At 52.9% G+C, this 21812-nt stretch overlaps 1 protein-coding gene across 2 annotated transcripts; it reads right to left on the reverse strand.

Moving 5' to 3' along the window:
• Nucleotides 1–907: 907 nt before the first annotated feature.
• Nucleotides 908–20569, reverse strand: CSF1 (colony stimulating factor 1). Of its 2 annotated transcripts, none has more exons than XM_032795603.2 (9): nt 20421–20569; nt 16855–16983; nt 12348–12410; nt 11432–11611; nt 10073–10250; nt 7134–7267; nt 6313–6368; nt 5949–6004; nt 908–3992 (listed from the first exon to the last, which is right to left on the reverse strand). In XM_032795603.2, exons 1-8 carry the CDS (start codon nt 20493–20495, stop codon nt 5950–5952), a joined length of 870 nt encoding a protein of 289 aa, XP_032651494.1. In that variant the 5' UTR covers nt 20496–20569; the 3' UTR covers nt 908–3992; nt 5949. The 2 variants fall into 2 exon arrangements, with proteins under 2 accessions (XP_032651494.1, XP_032651493.1); XM_032795602.2 differs by having other exon boundaries at nt 7134–8311.
• Nucleotides 20570–21812: the final 1243 nt, after the last annotated feature.

Here is a 21812-nt window from a genome sequence, read left to right on the forward strand (position 1 = left end):
CTGTCTCCATTAGGGTGACCAGATGTCCCGATTTTGGGGTCTTTTTCGTATATAGGCTCCTATTACCCCCACCCCCGTCCTGATTTTTCGCATGTGCCGTCTAGTAACCCTAGTCTCCATAACTATGAATAGCATCAGCTGCTTCAGGGGAAGGTGTCAGAACCCCGCAGTAGCAGATATGGGGTAATCTACCCTGACGTTGTCTCCCCTGATCTCAAATAGTTAGTAAAATTGGCTTAAATCCTGACTTATGAATGTTCTTTAGCCTGGAAGATTTCCGTTGTTATTGCAATGATTTAGATTGTGTTAGTATTTAGGAGCCTCATGCATGGAGCTACCCCACTGCACTAGTTCTGTGTTTTTGCAGAGCCTTGCCTTTGGGAGCTGGAGGTAAGTCTTTCCTAAGTCTAGTCCTAATGGGAATCCAAAGCCACTCGTATTGCTGAAGATCCCTTAGAGAATGGTTTTCTCCATCATCTCCTCCAGCTCCAGCTCCACAGAGCTGGCCATCGATGCAAACCTAAGTCGCTCGGCTGACCTGATAACAACATGAGCTGAATGCTTCACTCCTGAGCCTGACATGCAGCTTCTCTTCACAGAATATCAGGGTTGGAAGAGACCTCAGGAGGTCATCTAGTCCAACCCCCTGCTCAAAGCAGGACCAACACCCACTAAATCAAAGGCTGAGAGCAGGGTGAGCATTCTAATGACCAGCAAGCACAAGTCCACTACCCAAGAGTTACAAAGCGCCACACATCTGGTTTTTATTATTACCATTACTGTTAAATACAAAAGGTGTTTTCTATTTGTTTTTTTTAAATAGACATTATTTATTAAATGACTTTGTATAAAATAAATTCACAATTTCGACATATAAAAAAAAGAGACAAACAGGTAGAATAAAAACAACTCCCTTTGTTGGGAGCTTCTCTCCCATCGGCTAATATATGTGGAATAATATGACATGGCAGGTGCATAGTTCTAGTAGACAGAGTCAAACCCTGTATTGTTAGCCCCACATGCTCAGCTGGCGGAAATCAGTGCAGATCCACTGCATGCCACAGAGCTACGTTGGCTGACGCCGCACCAAGATCTGGCGGGCTGATGAGCAGATGGACTTTACAGCCATGATGCTGATCCTATTCACAATCAAGCAATCTGACTCCACTGAACTCAGCGGAATGACTCCTGGGTTGCACAGGGGTACGTGAGATCCGAAGCAGACTCTCTGTGCCCTTGACACCTGAGCTGTGTGTATATCTCACCACACTCGCACGCCGCACTGGAAGTGGAATGTGCCATTGGACTTAATAAATATACTTAAAGAAAAATATTAATAATTTAAAAATATCAGGTTTAAATAGGTTTTCTCCCACCATTTAAAAAAATAAAACATTTATCGCTGAAAGCAGAGACATCCCCATCAGCCGAGTTCCATAGTTAGACTGATTTACACCCGCTCAGCATTTGGCCCTAGAATAAGCTCAGATGCTGAGTGTCAGCAAAGTCTGATGTCATGGGCCAGATTCTCAGCTGGCGTAAACCGCTGAAGGCAATGGGAACTCTGTTGAATTACTCCAGCTGGGGATCGGCCCCAATGTGGGCTCTTCTGCCACATGATGCAGAGCAGGCCCGCAGCAGGTGGAAGACAATGGTGCTGTTGAGGGGGAGAGGTCAGATGGAGTGAAGGGAGGGCGCAGATCAGCTGGAAGAGTAACGCCATCTACCCAGTGATGGAGGGTCCTGGAGGGGACAGCGAAGATCAGAGAGAGGCTGGAGGCAAATGTAAGGTCTGTGTGGTCAAACGGGGTTAATGTCTGAATGGGATGGGCCACCAGTGCAGGGGATGGCAGAGGTGGGTGGCACAGCCCCCTCCTGGGGAGCGGAGGTGACTGAGGCCATCCGGAGCCCTCTGCAGACTGGGCTGCCAAGATTAGAAAGGGGGCATGTCAACAGTGCAACGGGAGCTCCAGTGGCCCACTGGACCAGGTCGAGCACTTGGGAGTTGTGGGACCTGTGCTGGGTCCGGACGCTGACTCGCTGCGTGATCTGCTCTCAGCACAGTACAGGCCTGAACCTCTCTGAGCCTCCGCAGCACAATGGGGACAGCATGGAAGGCTGGCAAAGCTCCCCGGCATTTTAACAGCTGAGCCAGGAGGTGACTAAAGACAGGGATGAGCCTAGCTGTGATCAGCTTGAAATTGGTCCGTGTCCCACTTCCTGACCAGAGCTATATAGATGGACCGCACCAGCTAGCACAGGGCTGTCACTTCCAGGGGCATCATGGTCTCCATGCAACGTAATTCGCTAAATGAGTTCCATCTCACATGACCCTACTGAGATATACACACAGGATCAAAGGCCCGTTGGTCTGTTGCACCCATGTTACGGGATAAAAAGTCCTCGACAGCACAAGACCTATTCAGTCTCTTAAAGCACAGTCATAAACATCCAGTCCAGAACACAAGGCCAGCTTGCATTAGAACGCCGCCCACCAGCCGTGACCCACCGCCTGCAGTTCCCACCGCCGGTCACACCCGCTCCCTCCAATATAATACTTTACAGGAGAAGGAGATTCCTCCAATACATTAATGCATAAAAGCAGTTCTCCCAACCTGAGGCCGGCTCAGGGACATCAGCAACATCAAGCCAAGCAGAACGCCTGGACAGGGAACGGGGGAGGAGAACAGAATGATAGACAGAAGGCACAAGAAAGATGGATGGCCAGCTGAGAGTCGGGGAAGGGAGCGGTAGGGACTAACCCAAACACCAGCCAGCCCTTACTGCTCCGGGGGAAGCAGGAGAGAGTTAAAATTCACAGTGTAGAGGTTTTATTTCCTTCGGGAGCTGGGACCTGGGACCCCAATTTGTACCCTATTCCCCACTCTGCAGCATGTCCTGGGTATGGGAGGAGCAAGGTGCCCTAGAAGTCAGGGTGCCCCTTCCTTTCTTTGCAGGGCCTCGACCTCTCACTGGAGTGCAGGGGGATAAAGGGGCGGACTCGAGAGAGGACAGGGACATACTTTGCAGGGGTGGGAACTCCAAAGGTCAGATACCAATCCCAGAGTCAATATGCTGAGCCAATAGGCATCTGGCGAAGGGCATGGGGGGGGAGGGGCCAGACAGCCAGACACAGCAGCCTCGTGGCATGGAGGGGACCGGCACTGGCTTGTGGATGTAGTTAAAAATGACTCCTGAAAGGGACCATCTGATGATCACACAAAGGGGTATCATTCCAAAGCCCACCGTGCTGAGGCAGACAGAGTGAGAGGCTGGGAGCGTGGGGTTAGAGGCAGACTCGGCTCGCGGCCAGGTGGCAGCCTATCCAAAAAGCAGCTGATCCCCTCTGCCACATCACGAGATAGAGCTGGTCTAAGCGGGAAGAAAGAGACCCCAGACTTCAGTCCCCAGCCCTCCTGCATTCAACTCCGACCCAGAGTAGGCAGGGAGCAACGACAATCTGGCTGGCTCAGCAGAGTCCTCTCATTCCTGCCCAGGCATGCCCCTTCTCGCCGAGCCCTCCACTGCAGTCACAGCCAGCCCCTGAAGGAGCCAACATCAGGCCATCCTAACTTGCTGCAGAGTCCACCTAACCCCTTCCAGGCTGCAGAGGTTCAGACAACGTGATTCCCAGGACTGTTTATCTCTCTTCATCAGAGCCAAACTTTGTCCATCCTGGTGGCAGTGGGTGATCCTGCAGGCTGCTCCCGCTTGCCAGTAGCTAGAGAGCAAGGGGTGGGATTGGCCGGGGCGTGGGGCAGCGCGGAACCCAGGCTCCAGTGCCAAGAATAAACAGCATCCATTTCCAGATCTTTCAGTCTCTCCCGACCTTGCAGAGAGGAAGAGAGAGCGGGAGCAAGGGATGGTCGTTGACACTGGGGATGACAGAGGAGGGGTCCAGCTGCTGTACATTCTCCTCCAGATGCGGCCAAGATCCCACACAAAAGGGAGGGTTCGAAGCTGCTGCTCTTCCTGGGACAGAAAAGGCACAGCTGGAAATGAAAGGAGAGTGAAATCAGCGCGGTGACATGGGCTGCTCCAGGGAGACTTGGAAGGGTGGCTGATGCGGGGCTGAGATTCTCCTGAGCGCAGGATGCAGCTGCATGCCCAGTCAGGCTTAAATGTTTACCCAGGAGGGAGCGGTTGGGCTCACTGATATTCAGTGTTTATGCCAGAGGCTCCCAGCTTCCTCAACTTGCAGAAATGGAGCCTTTTGGCAGGTGGGGTTGTTTACCTGGCTCACAGACACTTCATGCTGGGTTGCACTAAACTGAAACTAGAATAGCTAAAAGTAGACAGCTGGGTAGGAAGAAACCAGCCTGCAGAACAAGATGCTCAGGGGATCAGCATCTCTCCAAGGGTTATGGGCTGTTGGGTTTGTCTAAGAGGGGGTGTCAAGTGCAGTTGGCTCTGCAAAACCAGCATTGCGTGACCCTGTGTTTAGAGTCAGTCACGCCAAAACAAACCTGCCCAGTTGACAAGGAAAAAGGTGATTCCCCTTCCCTGGGATCTGAGACTCCCACTGGGACTTGCACATCACTGGTCAGAAAGGTTTTACAGGCCAAATTAGGTGACCCTTGTGCAGCCCCATCTCCAGCAGTGGGTTTGCAGATGGGTCACCGAATGGCATTGGCACTTAATAACCAGATCTGCCAATACACAGCAAGGAATAGACTCCAGAGTCCAGACCCTTCTCCCATAGCCGGGCTGGCCCTGAAGGACAAATGGGAACAGACTTCTGACCCTTCTCCTGTAGCCAGCCTGGCTCTGCAAGGCAAATGGGAACAGACTCCAGATCCTTCTCCCATAGCCGGGCTGGCCCTGAAGGCAAATGGAACTGGACTCCTGACCTTTCTCCTGTAGCCAGCCTGGCTCTGCAAGGCAAATGGGAACAGACTCCTGACCCTTCTCCCATAGCTGGGCTGGCCATGAAGGGCAAATGGGAACAGACTCCAGACCCTTCTCCCATAACCGGCCTGGCCCTGAAGGGCAATGGGAACAGACTCCTGACCCTTCTCCCATAGCCGGGCTGGCCCTGAAGGGCAAATGGGAACAGATTCCAGACCCTTCTCCCATAACCGGGCTGGCCCTGAAGGGCAAATGGGACCAGACTCCTGACCCTTCTCCCATAGCTGGACTGGCCCTGCAGGGCAAATGGGACCAGACTCCAGACCCTTCTCCCATAGCCAGGCTGGCCCTGCAGGACAAATGGGACCAGACTCCTGACCCTTCTCCCATAGCTGGACTGGCCCTGCAGGGCAAATGGGACCTGACTCCAGACCCTTCTCCCATAGCCGGGCTGGCCCTGAAGGGCAAATGGAACCAGATTCCTGACCCTTCTCCCATAGCTGGGCTGGCCCTGAAGGGCAAATGGAACCAGACTCCTGACCCTTCTCCTGTAGCCAGCCTGGCTCTGCAAGGCAAATGGGACCAGACTCCAGACCCTTCTCCTACAGCCGGGCTGGCCCTGCAGGGCTACCAGGAGTGACTTGAGCAGGAACTCAGCACTGACTCAGATACCCCCAGGAGCATATTTGCAGAGTAGGGAGAGGACAATTTCAGAGCCACTTTTCAGAGCAGAACTGCCCTTTACAGCTGAACACATCCCTGGCTGGCAGAAGCCTGACCCACCACTGCCAGCCCCGATCCAGATTAATGGTGTTCCGCCCAGTTATGCCAGTGCTGAATGTGGGTCCTAGACAGGAACCAGACAGGGACAATTAAATTCCCTGTTGCCAAGGGCCTTGCACAACAACTAGGAAACCTGGAATCAATTTCCAGGTGCTTAAGCTGCCAAGCAATAAGCTGGCAGCCTTGTGCTCAGTGCCTGGCTGAATATTAACCCCAGAGTCTGCATACGTCATTCCAAACCCCCCACTGTGCCGGGCTGCAGGAGAGGTGCCTGATTTAGAGGGGGGCTGTCGTCCGGATAAAGTGGGGCGCCTTACCTCATAGCTCGCTGTGCACCCACGGCTCCAGAGGCTCCTCCACTCCATTCAGCGGTCTGCAAAAAGAAGCAATATCCAGGGGTTCGACCAATGCCAGGGGCTGAATGTGGGAAGAAGGTTCAGCTGGTGATGCCCATCTGTGCTGCACAGGGATATGCCTGGTGCCCTCACTGCCAGGCAGCAACTCATTGGCCATGCAGGGGCTGGGTCTGCAGCAGGCTCTTGGGCCAAGCCCTCCAAGGTGGGAGGCCAGAGGGATAGGACACTGCATGCCAGAGAAGAGGCTGCAAAGCCCTCTGAGACCCAGAGGAGGAGAAACCCCAGTTTTGCAGCCCTAGGTCACAGCCTCTCCATAGTCTCTTACCTTCCCTCCTGCTCTTCTAGGACATTCCCTCTCTGCTGCAGCCGTCTCTCTTGGGTCTGTGTGGGGGAAATAGAAGAATCAGTCTTGGACTGGTTGGGAGCCTAGGTAGGGGTCTGTGCTGGCAGCAGGGAACTCCCTCCATGAGCGGGAGAAGCTCCTGGACCCTTTCTATCTCCTTCTCCCTGCAGTGGGCAGTGCCCCAAGATGCCAGAGCCCTGAGGGAGCAGAGTACCCAGTGTTAGCCAGAGCCCTGGGGGGAGGTGCGAACAGACAGGCTCTCCCATGGGAGGAGGCCGCTGGGACTGGAGGCTCTTCCCCACCCCAGACATCCCCCACCTCAGGCCCATCTCTCACTGCATTCATAGCCCCAAACATGCTCCCATGGAGCAGGGGGTTGGGACGTTCCCAGTTACAAGAACTGCTCTCCCCACACCCTACCCTTCCACCTGAGCCCCTCCAGTACTTTGCAGACCCTGATGAGTGTGCCATGCAAGGAATTTTACAGCGGGGAAACAGGCATGGATTTTTTTTGGGGGGGGAGAGTGACTTGTCCAAGGCCACCTTACAGAGCTGCGAACAGAACCCAGGTCTCCCGACTCCCAGCCTCCTGCTCTAATCACTCGAGATGCTGTCTCAGTGCTTGGGTGGGGCGGGGTTTTCCCCAGGTGCCCACACCTACTTGGTTGACAGGAAGGGGCTGGGAGATGATGTGTCTTTAACCAACTAGACAGCCCTGCCTGCAAGACACCCCCTGCCCGCCCCAGGAGCTTCTGGGACTAGCCAACATGCCCCCAGTGGGGGTGGCTTGGTGAGGCGCTTACCCTGGATTTATGCTTGTAGAAGAGGAGGCCTCCGACAGCTAGCAGGATCGCCACGATCGCTAGGATTGCCACCAGCACATAGGACATGACCTCCCGCTGGATCTCCTTGGGCTGCGCCTTCTTCCTATGCTGCTCTGTGTTCGGAGGAAGGATGTTAAGGTCAGGGATGGGCCCTGCCAGGTTGTCGTCGGGCTCTCTGAACCTGGGCAGCCCCCCTGTTCTCTTTCCTCGGAGCTCCATGGTGCGCTGCGTGTCTGGGGCTTTGCTCTGCCCTGCAGGGTGCTGAGGACTCCCCCCGGGGAGTGTCTCTGGGGCAGGGGATCTGTCAGTGATAGCAGCCATCCTGGAGAACCGGTGTTGCACTACAGAGATGGGCTCCTTGGAGCCCAGAGAGGGGCTCGGCCACAGCTCACTGGGCAGGGGGGTCACCAATCGGCCACCAAGGTCTGCTCCCGAGGCCTCCGCTGCCTCGGATGTCAGAGCTGGGGTGGACATGGCATCGGTACTGCTGGGATCCATCCGGTGGGTGCTTGGGTCTGCTGCTGAGAATGTCCAGGTGGCTTGGGTGACATCTTCTTCTGCCTGTGGTTGGATCTGCTTCACGCTGGGGGATGGGTCTGGTAAACCAGGCATGTGGAGGAACTTTCTGAGCCCAGTTGGCCATGGTTGGATTTGCTCAGCCTCTGTCCCAGTGGGATGGATCTCCTCTCTCCGTAGTGTCTCTCCACTAGAGGCTGGGAGGCTGGGAGGGGAGGTGAAGATGTCCTCAGTGCTAGGGGGCTCCTGGCTGGGAGGTTCGGTTAGGTCCAGGAGCAGTTCGATGCTGATGGACCCACTATCAGGTCCCTGTGATGCTGATGCTAGCTTCAGTTCTGCTGGTGGTGAGGACACACTGGCAGAAATGCCAGCCGAGACCCCCTGGATCTCCACAGCAACCAGGCCTCTGTGCGTGCTCCTGGATACCCTGGGCTTAGTGCTGCTGTCTAACTTGACTGGGGTTTGCATGGCAGCAGGCTGGCTGTGTGCCAGGCGGGTGCTGGCAGCTGCCTTCTTGCTGCCCAGGTGGGGTACAGTGGAAGGGAAGGGCTTGGTGGCCAAGGCTGGGTGGGAAGAGGCTGGGGGTCCCTCACGAGGGGAGCTTGGGGATGGACAGTTGCAGTCACGGTTCGTCACCACACCTGAAAGAACCAGAGAGAGAGAGAGAAAGGCCATAGAGTAACCAGCCTCCAGGAAGAGCAGGAACAGCCTTTAGGTTTTTCCCCTTCCCCAGGACCCAGGCTTAGCTTGGGTGGGCTGGTGCCAGAGTCACTGAAACAAGTGCAAAGCGAAACAGAGAGAGTTCAGAATAAGGGCAGCGGCGGGCAGAGCAAAGAGAGGGTGTGAGCTGCCCAGAGAGGCTGTGAAATGCAGACCCACGAGCAGCACACAGAGAGCAGCCCGGGAGCTGGGGAGTGGAAGTGATTAGTGAGAAGGAAGGGGTTCGGAAGGCATGCAGACAGCAGGCCAGGGGACAGAGGGAGTGGCGGTAGTGGAGAGCCAGTGCACGGAGATCGGGACTGGGACTGTTAGTGTGCACAAGCAAGGCAGTGTCCACATGGCGGCAGGCCCTTGTCCAGAGGCAGCGGAGGGTCTGAGGCTCGTGTCATCACCAGCAGCAGCTGCACAAGCAACAGGATCAGCGGGAGAGGAGTGTTAGTTTCACCGTGTCCCCTCATCTCAGTCACAAGACACAGGACAGATCCTACTTGTGGGGAGGACAGATGGGAGCTTCTTCTTGGTGTGCATGCAAACATATCACATGCAACATGGACTTGGACACAGGTAGCCCACAGGGACAGACAATAGCACTGCATCTTCCACTCTGCCTTTACAAAGATCCCCCCCGATCGGAGCCAGGTAGCTGGAGGCCAAGATGATTTTTTCCACTGTACAGATGGGGAAAACGAGGCAAGGGGCGGGAACGCGACTTGGCCAGTGTGTTGGTGGCAGAAAGCAGCCAGGAGCCTGCCTCCGAGAGCTGCGCCCAAGCCACAAGTCCGTCCTTACTCCCAGACGAGCCGTTGCAGATAAACGACTAGGCCCCAAACCTGCAGCCCAGCCTGAGTCAGGTTTGAGGTTTTCCTGGAGCTTCTTTCACGTTACCAATTTCTGCTCCTGCCTCTGAATTTCTTGGTTTCAGCTAGAAGCAGAAATACCGCAAACGAGGTTGCAGTATTTGCAGAATGACAGCCAAACCCACAGCCCCAGAGAGCCATCCAGCCCTCTTCTCAGAGCCAAGAGTGAGACCACCACTTCCAAACCAACTTCTCGATTTGGGGGCCTCTCTCTGACCCAGGGGCGCTGGAACAATTTGTACAGTGGGGGTGCTAAGAACCATTGAACTGAACTGTCAACTCTGGATTTAATGGACACCACTTCAAGCCAGGGGTTGCAGCAGCCCCCCTAGTTCCAGCACCTGTGCTCTGATCCATTTGGAGCTTTCTCCCTCATTAGCAGTCACACAAATGCAAACCTGCCCAGTACACACACACACACACACACACACACACACACACACACACACACACACACAGAAAAAATGCAGATATACACACACAGGTAAGCACAGTCATAAAGACACACACGCACAGAAAATGCAGATATACACACACAGGTAAGCACAGTCATAAAGACACACACGAGTGCAATCCAGTGCAGATGCAGGTGAGCATACCAACATATATACCCCCCCCCCGTGTGACACCACAAACATTATACACACCCATTCACAGGGACAAACGCTCGCACGCACACAAGCATGTTCCTGTGTAAAAGCTGCAGTCTTGTAATGGTAGAAATCTCCACAACAATCAGGCATGTGAATCACTGCCCTGGCTGGCGTTAGATGATGCAGCTCAAGAGGAGGGGGCCCGGGGAGAACAGCTGTCCTAGTTTCTCACCTGGAGATGATGGTTCCTTTTTCGGGGCGTCAGAGCACTTCTGGTAGATTTTGCTGCAATCGCGTGTGAAATCCACATTTTTGTCTAAGAGGTCCATAACTTCTTGAAAGAAATCCTTCACAAGTTGTAGCATCTTCTCAGGAGGCATGGAGAACTCCCTGGAGCAGGCCTGGGAGAGCTAAGCAGAGAGCAGGACTCAGGAGCCAGGAGACAACCCAGAGAACAGAAACTGTGTTGAACTCTCCCTTGTCCGACGATTGCCAAACCTCTAGGAGCACCAGGTACCGCACAGGGTCTGACTCTCCGCTCGCAGCACTATGGCAATCAGTGAAACTACTCGGTGTAAATATGATCTGAGGGCAAGATCAGGACCACTGGGTCTGATCCCATTCTCATTGAAATCAATGGGAGTCTTCCCATGTCACCTCAATGAGATCAGGATCGGGCCCACTCAGTGTGATCCTACTCCCGTTGAAGTCAGTGGGAGATTTGTCACTTCCACCAGTGAAAGCTGGATCAGGCCCATTTACACCTAGGCTAGGATTCCAGGTGCTCTTGGCAGGACCAAATGCAGGCAGAAAAGCATTAGGGAGAAGTCTGAGCTTGGATGGTGACCCTGTTGGTGCCTGGGCCCTTTGGGTGACTCTGGCCTAGAGCAGTTCACAGGGGAGCTCCCAGCCAAAGTTACTGTTCCCTGCTGGGAGCAGAGTCTGATACACCTGAGGGCTGCACAGCAAAGTCCTGTAATTCCTTGTGTTTGCGCATGCTGAGAATTAGCCTGTGCCCTGGGTCACCCAAAGCAAGTCTTCCATCGCTCCTGCTCCAAACTGCTCAGAATTTCCCCCATGCACCAGTGTGGCTTTGGGAGTCTCTCGAGAACCCCTGAGGCTCTTGGACTCTTGCCCTGCTATTTTCACAGGGAAGGCTCTTACCAGGGAGGCTGGGACTATTCCCAGCTTTGCGCTTCCTGCTCTGCTCTTTCATCTGCCAGGCCGGGACCCTCTGACCCCAGCTCCAGCTCTAATGAGCCCAGTGTGTGGTTAATGATCATTCCCAGCCAACAGCAACCACCGGTCACATATTGCGACACAGTGTGGAACTCCTTCATAGAATCACAGAAGATTAGGGTTGGAAGAGACCTCAGGAGGTCATCTAGTCTGGAGCCACCCTCCAGAGTCCATGTGGTCACCCTCAGTGCTCTGAGAGTTAGTCTCTTCCCAATAGGGACGTCCACCCAGCTTCCTAGTGCAGCAGGGACCAGCCTGACCCAAACCGCCCCATTCCACTGAGGGCTGCATGCCCTCCTCTCGCCCCTGTGCTCATTAGCCTAGGGATCTGTGGCTGGCTCCCAGAATGTACCTCACGCTCGTGATCATCCTGGGCATCAATGCATGGAACTTGATTCTCATCGATTTTCTCGTACATGTTTTGCACGTCTTTTGTCTTGTTAAAATTATCTGAGTTCTTCTTGAATTTCATTTTGTCAAGGATGTCCTCCAGCCGAGGGAAAGCCGCTTTGACATAGCAGATGCGGTCACCCTGGGACGCAAAAATGGACAGGTTATTGGCTGCAATACAGAACTGCTGCACTGCCCACTGCACTTTACAACCTGGGGTACATGTATCCAGAGAGACTGTTCAGCCTCCAGCCCAGGGAGACCCCTTCCCCCCAGTCCCTGCCATGTTCAAAGATAGCTCTAAGACGATGCAACATTCTGAGCACTCTGAAAATCTGGCCCTTCGTATGTAAGCTATGCTGGCTTTCCTCCCTCCCCCGCCCAGCCCAAAGGTGATGTGTAAGGGACATCAGTTACACTTCAGCAAGTGCGAGTGTATCTCAGGGAGCCTAAAGCAGTATCATTTACATGCTGAAAGGTATAAATTTTCCCAGAAATAGTCTTATTTGTATTACAATGTTATCTTCAGGGCCCCAGCAGGATCGGAGCCCTATCATGCTAAGTACTGAACATACAAACAGTAAGAGACTCAAAGAGCTTCCTTCCTTAAGGAAGAATTACCAACCACCATTTTGCAGAAGGGAAACTGAGGCACAGAGCGATTAAATGAGTTTCCCAAAATCACAGAAGTAGTGTGTGGCCTCGATGGAAATCAAGCCCCTCTCTCTGAAGGCTACAAGCCCCTCCTTTCTCTCCAGGCTGCTGAGACTCCCCTCTGGATTTAGCTCCTCCTGTACCCGGGGGCTAATGCACATACTCTGCCATCCTGAGGAATTGTTTTGCTCAGGCTAGCAGGTGGTCAGACAAAGCCCACTCACCAGTTCCTGCTTATCAATGAACTCAAAGGAGACGTGGCAGGACATCAGCATCTGGGAGTCAATCTGCAAATGAGAAGCACAATGTCACACTGCAGCCCTTTAACAGGAATCCAGCCAGGCTGTGGTTCCCCTCTAAGCAGGCACCTGATGATCGCACCAGCCTCTAGGGCCTGCAGAGAGGAGACTCAGCAGAGCAGGAGGAACCCAGCTGCTCTGGATAGAATTAGGGCAGGGCACTATGCAAGGGCTATAATCAGGGAGCTGTTAGCACCACAGGAAGGGACTCTGTACAAGGTTCCCTAGCATTATAGGTTCACTTCCTGGGACTAGAGATTCATCTCAGCATCTATCATTCTAACACATACTAAATACATTCTTCCACACAATCTATCATTTTTCCATCCAGGTTTTAAAGCCAGATCCCCGCCTCTGCTCTGCAGACACGCTCGTGATTACAGAGTCACTCGTCACAGAGGAATTTGCCCTACTGTCCTGGCCAAAATGTTCTCCTCCGTGTCACTCAGTTGCGGCTCATCTCCCCATACACAGCTGCATTTTAGGAGAGGATGCAGGGTTTTTTTGTAACATGCTTTAGATCCTTGTTGCTGGAAGGTACAATATAACTGTGACATGATGATATTCCATGCAATTCCCTGGAGGTCTGGAGGGTAAACAGATATAATGAAGGAACAGGCAGTTCTGTGGAGAGGCGTAGCCCTGATGAGGCTATGAGCATTCCCAATCCTCGGCCAAACAAACAAGAGGCAGTCGTCCTTCTTCATCAGGGGGCCAGGATATGCCTTGTCAGAGGAAAGCAAAAGGCCATAAAAATCAACCCCGCTGCCCCTAGCTCTTCACAGGCTGACTCAGCGCTCTGCAGAATAACTTTGCAGAGGAGCTGAGTGAAACAGCAACTGCATCTGAAAAGGCCCTGACCAGCAGAGGTTTTCAATTTCAGGACGAAAAGCTCTCCTCCAGGGAATACGGGAACGACTCTGAGTCTGCGTTCCAGGCTAGGAAGAAACAGGGCTGCTAGGAGAGCATGTATTAGTGGGAACAATTGTTTCATTATCCACTGGGCCTGTAGTGAGGCGGTTGCTAGCAAACATTTATGAGATACAGAGTACAGCTGGCTGAGGCGGGCCAGGGAGGGGGTGTGCGGCTGTGATCGCTGTACCAGACTGGAGAACACAGGAGGGAAATCCTTTGACTAGTCCGGCTATCTTCGAGTTGATTTCACGCTCCCAACTCTGACCTTTGTGCCCAAAGCAATGAGGACAGTGGCAACCATCCAACCAAGGGAACTTTCGACTTTGGACTCTGTCAGAGCTGGGACAGCAGCAACTGGATTAGTGATCGAATGCTTGCCTGGGGGCACAACTGGATTCACGGCCTGGCTTCCTGGCACAGTATAAAAGTGCTGAAAGGGGTAGTGCTGCATCGGGATCATTAGCGCAGTATTTGCACGGTGGTAGCCTGATTGCCCGGTCACTCACCCCTGTGTCAATCTGGAATAACTCCACGGGGCCTGATTCTCCTCTCACTCCCCCTAATGTGACTCGGGACTAACCTCATAAAGTGATGACAGTGTAAGTGAGATCTAAACAGGACCCTGGCTAATTAATAAGGACACAGAATCATAGCACTGGAAGAGACCTGGAGAGGTCGTCTAGTCCAGTTTCCTGCACTCAAGACAGGACTAAGTATTATCTAGACCATCCCTGACAGGTGTTTGTCCAATCTGCTCTTAAAAATCTCCAATGACAGAGATTCCACAACCTCCCTAGGCAAATTATTCCGGTGCTTAACCGCCCTGGCAGTTAGGAAGTTTTTCTTAATGTCCAACCTAAACCACCCTTGCTGCAATTTAAGCCCATTGCTTCTTCTCCTATCCTCAGAGAATAAGAACAATTCTTCTCCCTCCTCCTTGTAACAACCTTTTATGTACTTGAAAACTGTTCTCATGTCCCCTCTCAGTCTTCTCTTTGCCAGAATAAACAAACCCAATTTTTTCGATCTTCCTTCACAGCTTATGTTTTCTAGACCTTTAATCATTTTTGTTGCTCTTCTCTGGACGTTCTCCAATTTGGCCACATCTTTTCTGAAATGTGGCGCCCGGAACTGGACACTATACTCCTGTTGAGGCCTAATCAGCGTGGAGTAGAGCAGAAATATTACTTCTAGTGTCTTGCTTACAAGACTCATGCAAATACATCCCAGAATGATGTTTGCGTTTTTTGCAAGAGTGTTACACTGTTGACTCATATTTAACTTCTGATCCACTATGACCCCCAGATCCCTTTCGGCAGTACCCGTTCCTAGGCAGTCATTTCCCATTTGTATGTGTGCAGCTGATTGTTACTTCCTAAGCAGAGTACTTTGCATTTGTCCTTATTGAATTCCATCCTATTTACTTCAGACCATTTCTCCAGTTTGTCCAGATCATTTTGAATTTTAATCCCATCCTCCAAAGCACTTGCAACTTATCCCACCTTGATATCATCCGCAAACTTTATCAGCGTGCTCTCTATGCCATTATCTAAATCATTGATGAAGATATTGAACAGAATCTGACCCAGAACTGATCCCTCCAGGACCCCACTTGATATGCCCTTCCAGCATGACTGTAAACCACTGATAACTACTCTCTAGGAACGTTTTTCCAACCAGTTTTGCACCCAACCCAGTTTTGCACCTAGGTTGCATTTCCCTAGTTTGTGTATGAGAAGGTCATGCAAGACATTATCAAAAGCTTTACTAAAGTCGAGATATACCACGTCTACCGCTTCCTCCCTAGCCACAAGGCTTGTTTCCCTGTCAAAGAAAGCTATCAGGTTGGTTTGACATGATTTGTTCTTGACAAAGCCATGCTGACTGCTATTTATCACCTTATCTTCTAGGTGTTTGCAAACTGATTGCTTAATTATTTTCTCCATTATCTTTCCGGATACAGAAGTTAAGCTGACTGGTCTATAATTCCCCGGGTTGTCCTTATTTCCCTTTGTATAGATTGGCACTATATTTGCCCTTTTCCAGTCTTCTGGAATCTCTCCCATCTTCCATGACTTTTCAAAGATAATTGCTAATGGCTCAGATATCTCCTCAGTCAGCTCCTTGAGTATTTTCGGAAGCATTTCATCAGGCCCTGGTGACTTGAAGACATCTAATTTGTCTAAATAATTTTTAACTTAATTTAAGGACATCCACTGCAGCAGTCAGGGAGAATGAGGAGGGGGAGCTGGAGACATCGCAGGAACTTCCTTTGACTTCTGACCCCGAATCAGCTGGATCCGCTCACAAATCATTTATGATCCGAGGAGAAAAAACCATGCCTGCCGAACCCTGACTGGCCCCGTGTGCCCTCTTTGTATTTGCCTTCTGCCGCTGATGCCCTGTCAGCATCCACCAGTATTCAGCCATTAACCTGATCAGCAGCTGTGCAAGAAACAAGGCTGGGGAATTCCTCCCAGTACTGGAAGACCAGGAAGATTCCTGGCTCAGTCCCCTTGCAACTAATCCTGCCAGGGGACTGCCAGATTCCCAAGGTTAACCCTTCGGCAGCTGCAGATCTCAAGTGCTCCATCCTCCTCCTAAATGCTCACGAGGTTCGCAATCTGGACTGAGCCACGGTTTATTTCAAGGAAGGGCTAGAAATCCTCCCTCTCCCTTCCAATGCAGAAGGGAGGAATGTGGGGCTGGGGCTACAGGAGATCCCAGACTTAAAAGACCAGCCTGCAATCAGCACAGCTTGGAATGCACCTGCACCCAACCCATAACCCTGCAAACCGTGTCAGTAGGGTTTTATGCAGGTAGAAAGGCATTCCTACCCCACTCCAACGTTTTATCTATCCTCCAGATGATGACAGATGGGTAGATAACTACATCTGTCTCCTGTCTACTCTTCTGTTTCCTTATTTCTGCAATCTCTCCCACATTCGCCTTCCCTTTCTCTTCCATCCTCACTCCTTCCCTGCCAGTGACTGCGGGCTCACATCCCCATCCCAGTGATCCAGCCCATCCTCTACACTGGAGCTAATGCTCATTAACAGCAAATCCCAATCTATGCTGGCGAGCAGAGAGGCCGTCCAGGAGACTCTGCTTCCCCCAGCTATCGCCACTGCCCACCTCCCCCTTTGTTTTGATAGGTCTCTCCCCTGGAATTTTTGCTCTGTGTGGGTGCTTTGCTTCTGGATGGCCTATCATCGGTCTCATTCACGTGGGGCACAAATACTGCTCTCATCTGGGGCAGAGTCTGGTCGGATCTGCAGCCCCAGCTAATCTGGCCCACTAGTCACTCTAGAGTCCATGGCATGACTACCTGGCTCAGGCATCAAACTCAGCAGGTACCGTTCTCACCTGATAGAGGCACTGGTCTTGTCGAGTGTGGACCTGGAGGATACCACGCATTCACCTCGCATGGACACCTGGCTAGGACCAGGCCCCAGCCTCACCCCCTAATGTTCTAGATCCCATCCCACCAGCCATGCTGGCTGGACATGATACTCACCAGCTCCTGGAGCTTATCCAGGTGCTTTTTGGTGATGATATTCTCACAGTAGCCTTTCTGCTCCGTTTCATGGATGCTGCAGGCAGCGAGGAAGAAGCAAGTCAGCAGGGTGCAGGAGACCGGGCATGCCTGAGGAAGGGAGAAGTTGTCAGGAACACCTGCCATCAGAGAATCCATGTCCCTGGGCTCCCTGCTGCCCCTATGGCTAGCAGGCTCCAGGGCAGTATCCCAGCACTGTTTCCTGTGGCTATCCCCTTGCCTTTGTAAGTGTATGCTCAAATAAATGTGTTAGTCTCTAAGGTGCCACGAGTACTCCTGTTCTTTTTGCGGATACAGACTAACACGGCTGCTACTCTGAAGCCTTTGCTGTGGATCTCGTTGTGCCAGTCAGTGGACTTAGAACGATGCTGCCAGGCCCCATGGAGAGCCCTATGGATTCCTGATCTATGGCATGTCCCAAGGAACTGCCTGGTTTGTCTGTCTTTCTGCCATACAAATCCTTTTCTCTCTCTGGAGTTAGCACCATTAGCAGTGCAGAGATGGCTAAGAGACATGGGCACTGCGGGCATGGCATGGTAGGCAGGCATTGTGTGGCACTTCACCGGAAGGGTAAAAGCAGCACTGACCTGCCTAAGTTACTGTGCCAGGAGCTCGGGCCATGAATCCTTCTTAGTGGGCACCCAAGTGTTCAGTCTGTGAATACTTCTCCCCTCCCCGCTCTCTCCCACTCCAAGTCTGCTGTTATTAGAGGAGCAGGTCAGCTGAGCAGCCCCTGCTGGAAATTCCCCAGCCCTGCTCTCCCCCGGGCCAGCTGAGCTGCTCTCTCAGAGCCAGGCTGCTGACAGACGCAAGTGTGTACAACCCCTCCATGCAGAGCAGGAAACCGCGCCTATGCCACCTATGCCTCCACCAGTCGCTATCTTGTCCTGTCTCCATTGCCCCATCACTTATCCATCACTTCCCACTCCCTCCATTGCTCTTTGCATCCTAGGCTCCTTTTCTCACCTGCCTCTCATGCTCCACCTCCCAACAATTGCACCCCTTCTTCCTCCCTCCTCCAACCCTTTTCTGCACCCTCTGTCTCATCTCCTCCAGCTCTCTTTCCCATCACCCCTCCAGCTCTCACTCGTCCCTGCAGTCTCTCCCTTCCCTTTTTCCTCTCCTGAGAAGAATCTTAATTCACTGACCTCCTCAAATCCATCCATCTCAGAGCCAGCTGCAAATGTGTCCTCCCTTTCCAGGACTCCTCATTGCCCCTCTGCCCCAGCCTTGAGCTTCTCTTTGCACCTCCTTTCACATTGCCCCATCACTGAGTCATGTCTCTCCGTGTAAGCTGAGGCTAGGCATTAACTCCATGAACTCTTTTACACACCATTCAGTTAGCCTGTGGAACTCACTGCCACAATGTAGCAGAGAGGCCAGAATCTTAGCAGGATTCCAAAAGGGATTGGACATTTATGTGGATAATGAGAACACCCAGAGTCACAAAGGCAAATGCTAAAGAAATAACCAAGAGGCTGGGAAGGTTCTATAAACCTGCCTGCTACATGGCACAACCACCCTCGAACTGACTGGGGTCAGGAGGAAACATTCCCAGGGGAAGGTTAACAGAGGAGTCGAGGGTTCCTTGCACCTTCCTCTGAAGCAGCTGGTGTGTGTCACAGTTTGACACAGGATCCTGGGCTAGAGGTCCGTTCTTATGGTCCTATGGCACTAGCTGTAACCTCCCACCCCGGAACTCCACTGGTTTCAGGGAGCTGGATCCATGGACCCTTCCATTAACTCCAGTGGGCTTAGGAACAGGCCCAGAACAGCACAGCAATGCCGTCTCCAAGCAGGACATGGGACCTCTTGCACTGTGATCCACATGCTGTCAGGAGTGATCCTGGCTGTGCTCTTGAAGGACATGGCAGAGGATTCCTCAGCCAGGGCACTCCAACTTCCAAGGGCTACAGGGAAAACACAGGGCAACCCTAGTGTGACTCCCTTGAAACCAATGGGATACAAATGGATGGGTAAATGAGATAAGTGGAAAATAGCCAGCCAATCTATGCACTGTATAATAATAACGAGAGAGAGAGAGATGTGGTGTATGGGGATAGGTTGATGTGGTGTATGGGGATAGACAGAGAGACAGATCATAGTATACTGATTGATCTACGATCTAGGTAGGCAGATGAGAATATTAAGATATATTTGTCTAGCTAACTATCCTCCTAGATCTTAGAATACCGATTAATCAATCTAGCTAGCTAACTAGCTAGATCAATATACTAAGATCTAGGAGGATGGATTGGTAGCTAGCTAAATACATTAAGATCTAGGAAGAGAGTTAGCTAGACAGATAGATCAATTGACCGATCAGTATCCTATCTTGCTAACTGTTCAACTAGATCTTAATATACTTATCTAGCTAGCTAACTACTTATTGATCCTCCTAGATTTTAATATATCAGTCTAGATTGATCAGACTATGAAGACCTAAGAGCACAGATAAACAGACAGACAGACATTTAGTACACCCTTCTAGTTAGCTACCTGTCAGTCCTCCTAGATCTTAGTATTCTGATCTAGCTAGCTAGCTAAATCATTTGATGAATCAGTATCCTAGGACAGTATCCAAGGACAGGTAGTTAGCTAGATAGACTTGGCCTTTAGTGCTATGTTCCAATAGGCTGAGGGGATCCCAGGCAAGCAGCCCACTCAAAGGGGTCAAACACAGTCCTCTGGGATGAGTTCTCTCCAAACCATCCCCAAGCTCCTTGTGAGGCCCGGGCCATGACAAGCTTCCCAGACAGGTGACAAAGAGAGCTGCACAGTCTTCTGAGCCCTGGGCATGCCCCTGCGCGCACCCACTCCCTCTCCCTGGTATGAAGAGCTACGTCTTGGCTTAGTCCTCGTTGCACTTTACAAAACAAGGCACAGAGGAAAATTTGCCCCAACCTCGCTTCAGACCCCTGCTCTGCCAGCACACAGTGCAACAAGGAGAGCGCAGGAAGGAGAGGACCTGTTGTCTCCATCCAAAGGCAAAGCCTATCAGAGCGAAGGAGCAAGAAAAGGGCAAAAAGCAGGAGTGCCAGGCGAAGGCAGAGAGAGCTGCTCTGAGTTTGCTCCTGCAGGATTGCACTCAGCCAGCCACGACCATCCTTACAAAACCAAAACGGGACCAAAGAATCAGAATCGCTCATAACAGCAGCACACGATGAGGCGGCCATCACAAAGGGACTTAGGCGCTTCAATACCGCGACGGACTGGAGCGAGGCGCCTAACGCCCTTGGTGCATCCCAGGCTTTTCGCAGGCTGCGTAGCTGCGCCGGGGCTGTCAGCGAAGCGCGGCCGAACGACACGAGGCGCAGCGGGAGCGCAGCCCGGCCGGCGGAGGGGCGCGCAGAGAGCGCGGCAGACCAGCCCCAGGGCCCGGGGGGGGGGAAGAAGCAACCGCGAAGGCAGAGCAGGGAGCGCAGAAAAGCAACACGTGTCGCCGCCAGCTGCAGCCCGACTCTCCCAGCGCGGACGGCTCGCCCCGGAGCCGGGCACCGGATCCCTTGCGCGCACAGCGCCCCTACCTTGGGGCCGAGCCAGGGCATGGGGATCGCCGCGCGTGGGGCTTCCACCTCCTTGGCGCGGGGCGCTGCAGTCATCGTGGCTGCCCGGGGAGCTGGGAGGAAGTTGTACTGCGCGCAGCGCGGAGAGGAGGAGGTGGCTGTCTCCTGCCTCCCTTCTCCTGGGCTCGGCTCTTATACTGCCTCTCCAGAGCATGTGGTTTATGGGAAATCACCTTGGCCGCGGGCCAGCTTTGGCAGCGCGCTCCCAGGCCTGGGCTATTGTTTCCGCTCGGGGGGGCGAAACGGGAATGGAAGGGCGAGCTGCTTTACCTTGCAGCATGCCTCATACCCCTCCCCCGCTTCCCCCCACACCCTGGGGGCGTTCCCCGCCTGGTAGGAATTCCCTGCCCCTCCCCAAGCGGTGGCTGAAAGTGCCAAGCCTCAGAAAGGGGTTGGGAGGCTGAAGGCTGCTTTTCCCCACGCAGTGCAGGAGAGGAGCAGGGCCTGAAGTCAGCTGAGCCATGCTGCTAGCCTGGAGTGAAATGTGCCCCCAGCATAGGAAGTGGGAAAAATCGGGACCAGTAGTGGGGGGTAATAGGTGCCTATACAAGACAAAGCCCCAAATATCAGGACTGTCCTTATAAAATCAGGCCCTCTGGTCACCCTACCCCAGCAGGGCTGGCCTTAGGGGATGGACCACTGGGGCGACCGCCCAGGGGGCAAGGATATAGAGTCAGCAACTGCTCCTGGCTGGCAGGGAAGTGCTGCATGGGGGGTGGGGGCTGATTTCTCCCTGCTTCCTCCTGGCAGAGGAACATGGGGTGGGGGTGATGCACAGATACTACTCACGCCCTCCCTCCCTTAATGTTCCTCTATGCCCCTGTAGTGGACTGTGATGGGGGGAGCGAGGAGCGACACCAAGCGCTCCGGGCATCCAGGTCACTTTCCCCACCTGGGCTATGCTGGGAGGCATCAGGAGCTGCTGCTCTCCTGCCCTCCCCTTACACAGCCCAGGTGGGGAAAGTGACCTGGATGCAGGCAGTGTTAAGCTGGTGTTGCTCCTCCCTCACAGTCCCTAGGGGGACATGGAGGAACACGGGGGGTGTGGGTGGGGGAGGAGCAGCAAGGCCAGCTGCTCTGTGCATCCAGGTCACTTTCCTCACGTGGGCACAGGAAGTGGGGTGCAGGGGTTAGGGGCATAGTGTAGCTGTAGTTTGTATCAGAAGAGGACTTTGGTCCCTATAGCTTGTCCCACTTCCCCAGAGGAAATAAGCTATCCTGTAGAACTTCAGAGTTACCAGCACCTGGGGAGTGGAGGTTGTTCGTGACTCTGAAACCTTCACAGCTCTGAACAAAACGTTCTGGTGGTTCCCTCAAAAGTTCACCACCGAACATTGATGTAATACAGCTTTG

The sequence above is a fragment of the Chelonoidis abingdonii genome, chromosome 4 (genome assembly GCF_003597395.2).
Source record: "Chelonoidis abingdonii isolate Lonesome George chromosome 4, CheloAbing_2.0, whole genome shotgun sequence".
In the NCBI taxonomy this organism is placed as follows: domain Eukaryota; kingdom Metazoa; phylum Chordata; order Testudines; family Testudinidae; genus Chelonoidis; species Chelonoidis abingdonii.

Bases quoted from the DNA above. Each gene is read 5' to 3' on its own strand.
- CSF1 (XM_032795602.2), bottom strand. From the start codon at position 20,495: ATGACTGCAGCGCCCCGCGCCAAGGAGGTGGAAGCCCCACGCGCGGCG. The intron at 12,411-16,854 runs GTGAGTATCATG...TCTCATTTGCAG, and splicing joins TGGATAAGCTCCAGGAGCTG to ATTGACTCCCAGATGCTGAT. The intron at 6,369-7,133 runs GTAAGCGCCTCA...TCCCCCACACAG, and splicing joins TCTACAAGCATAAATCCAGG to ACCCAAGAGAGACGGCTGCA.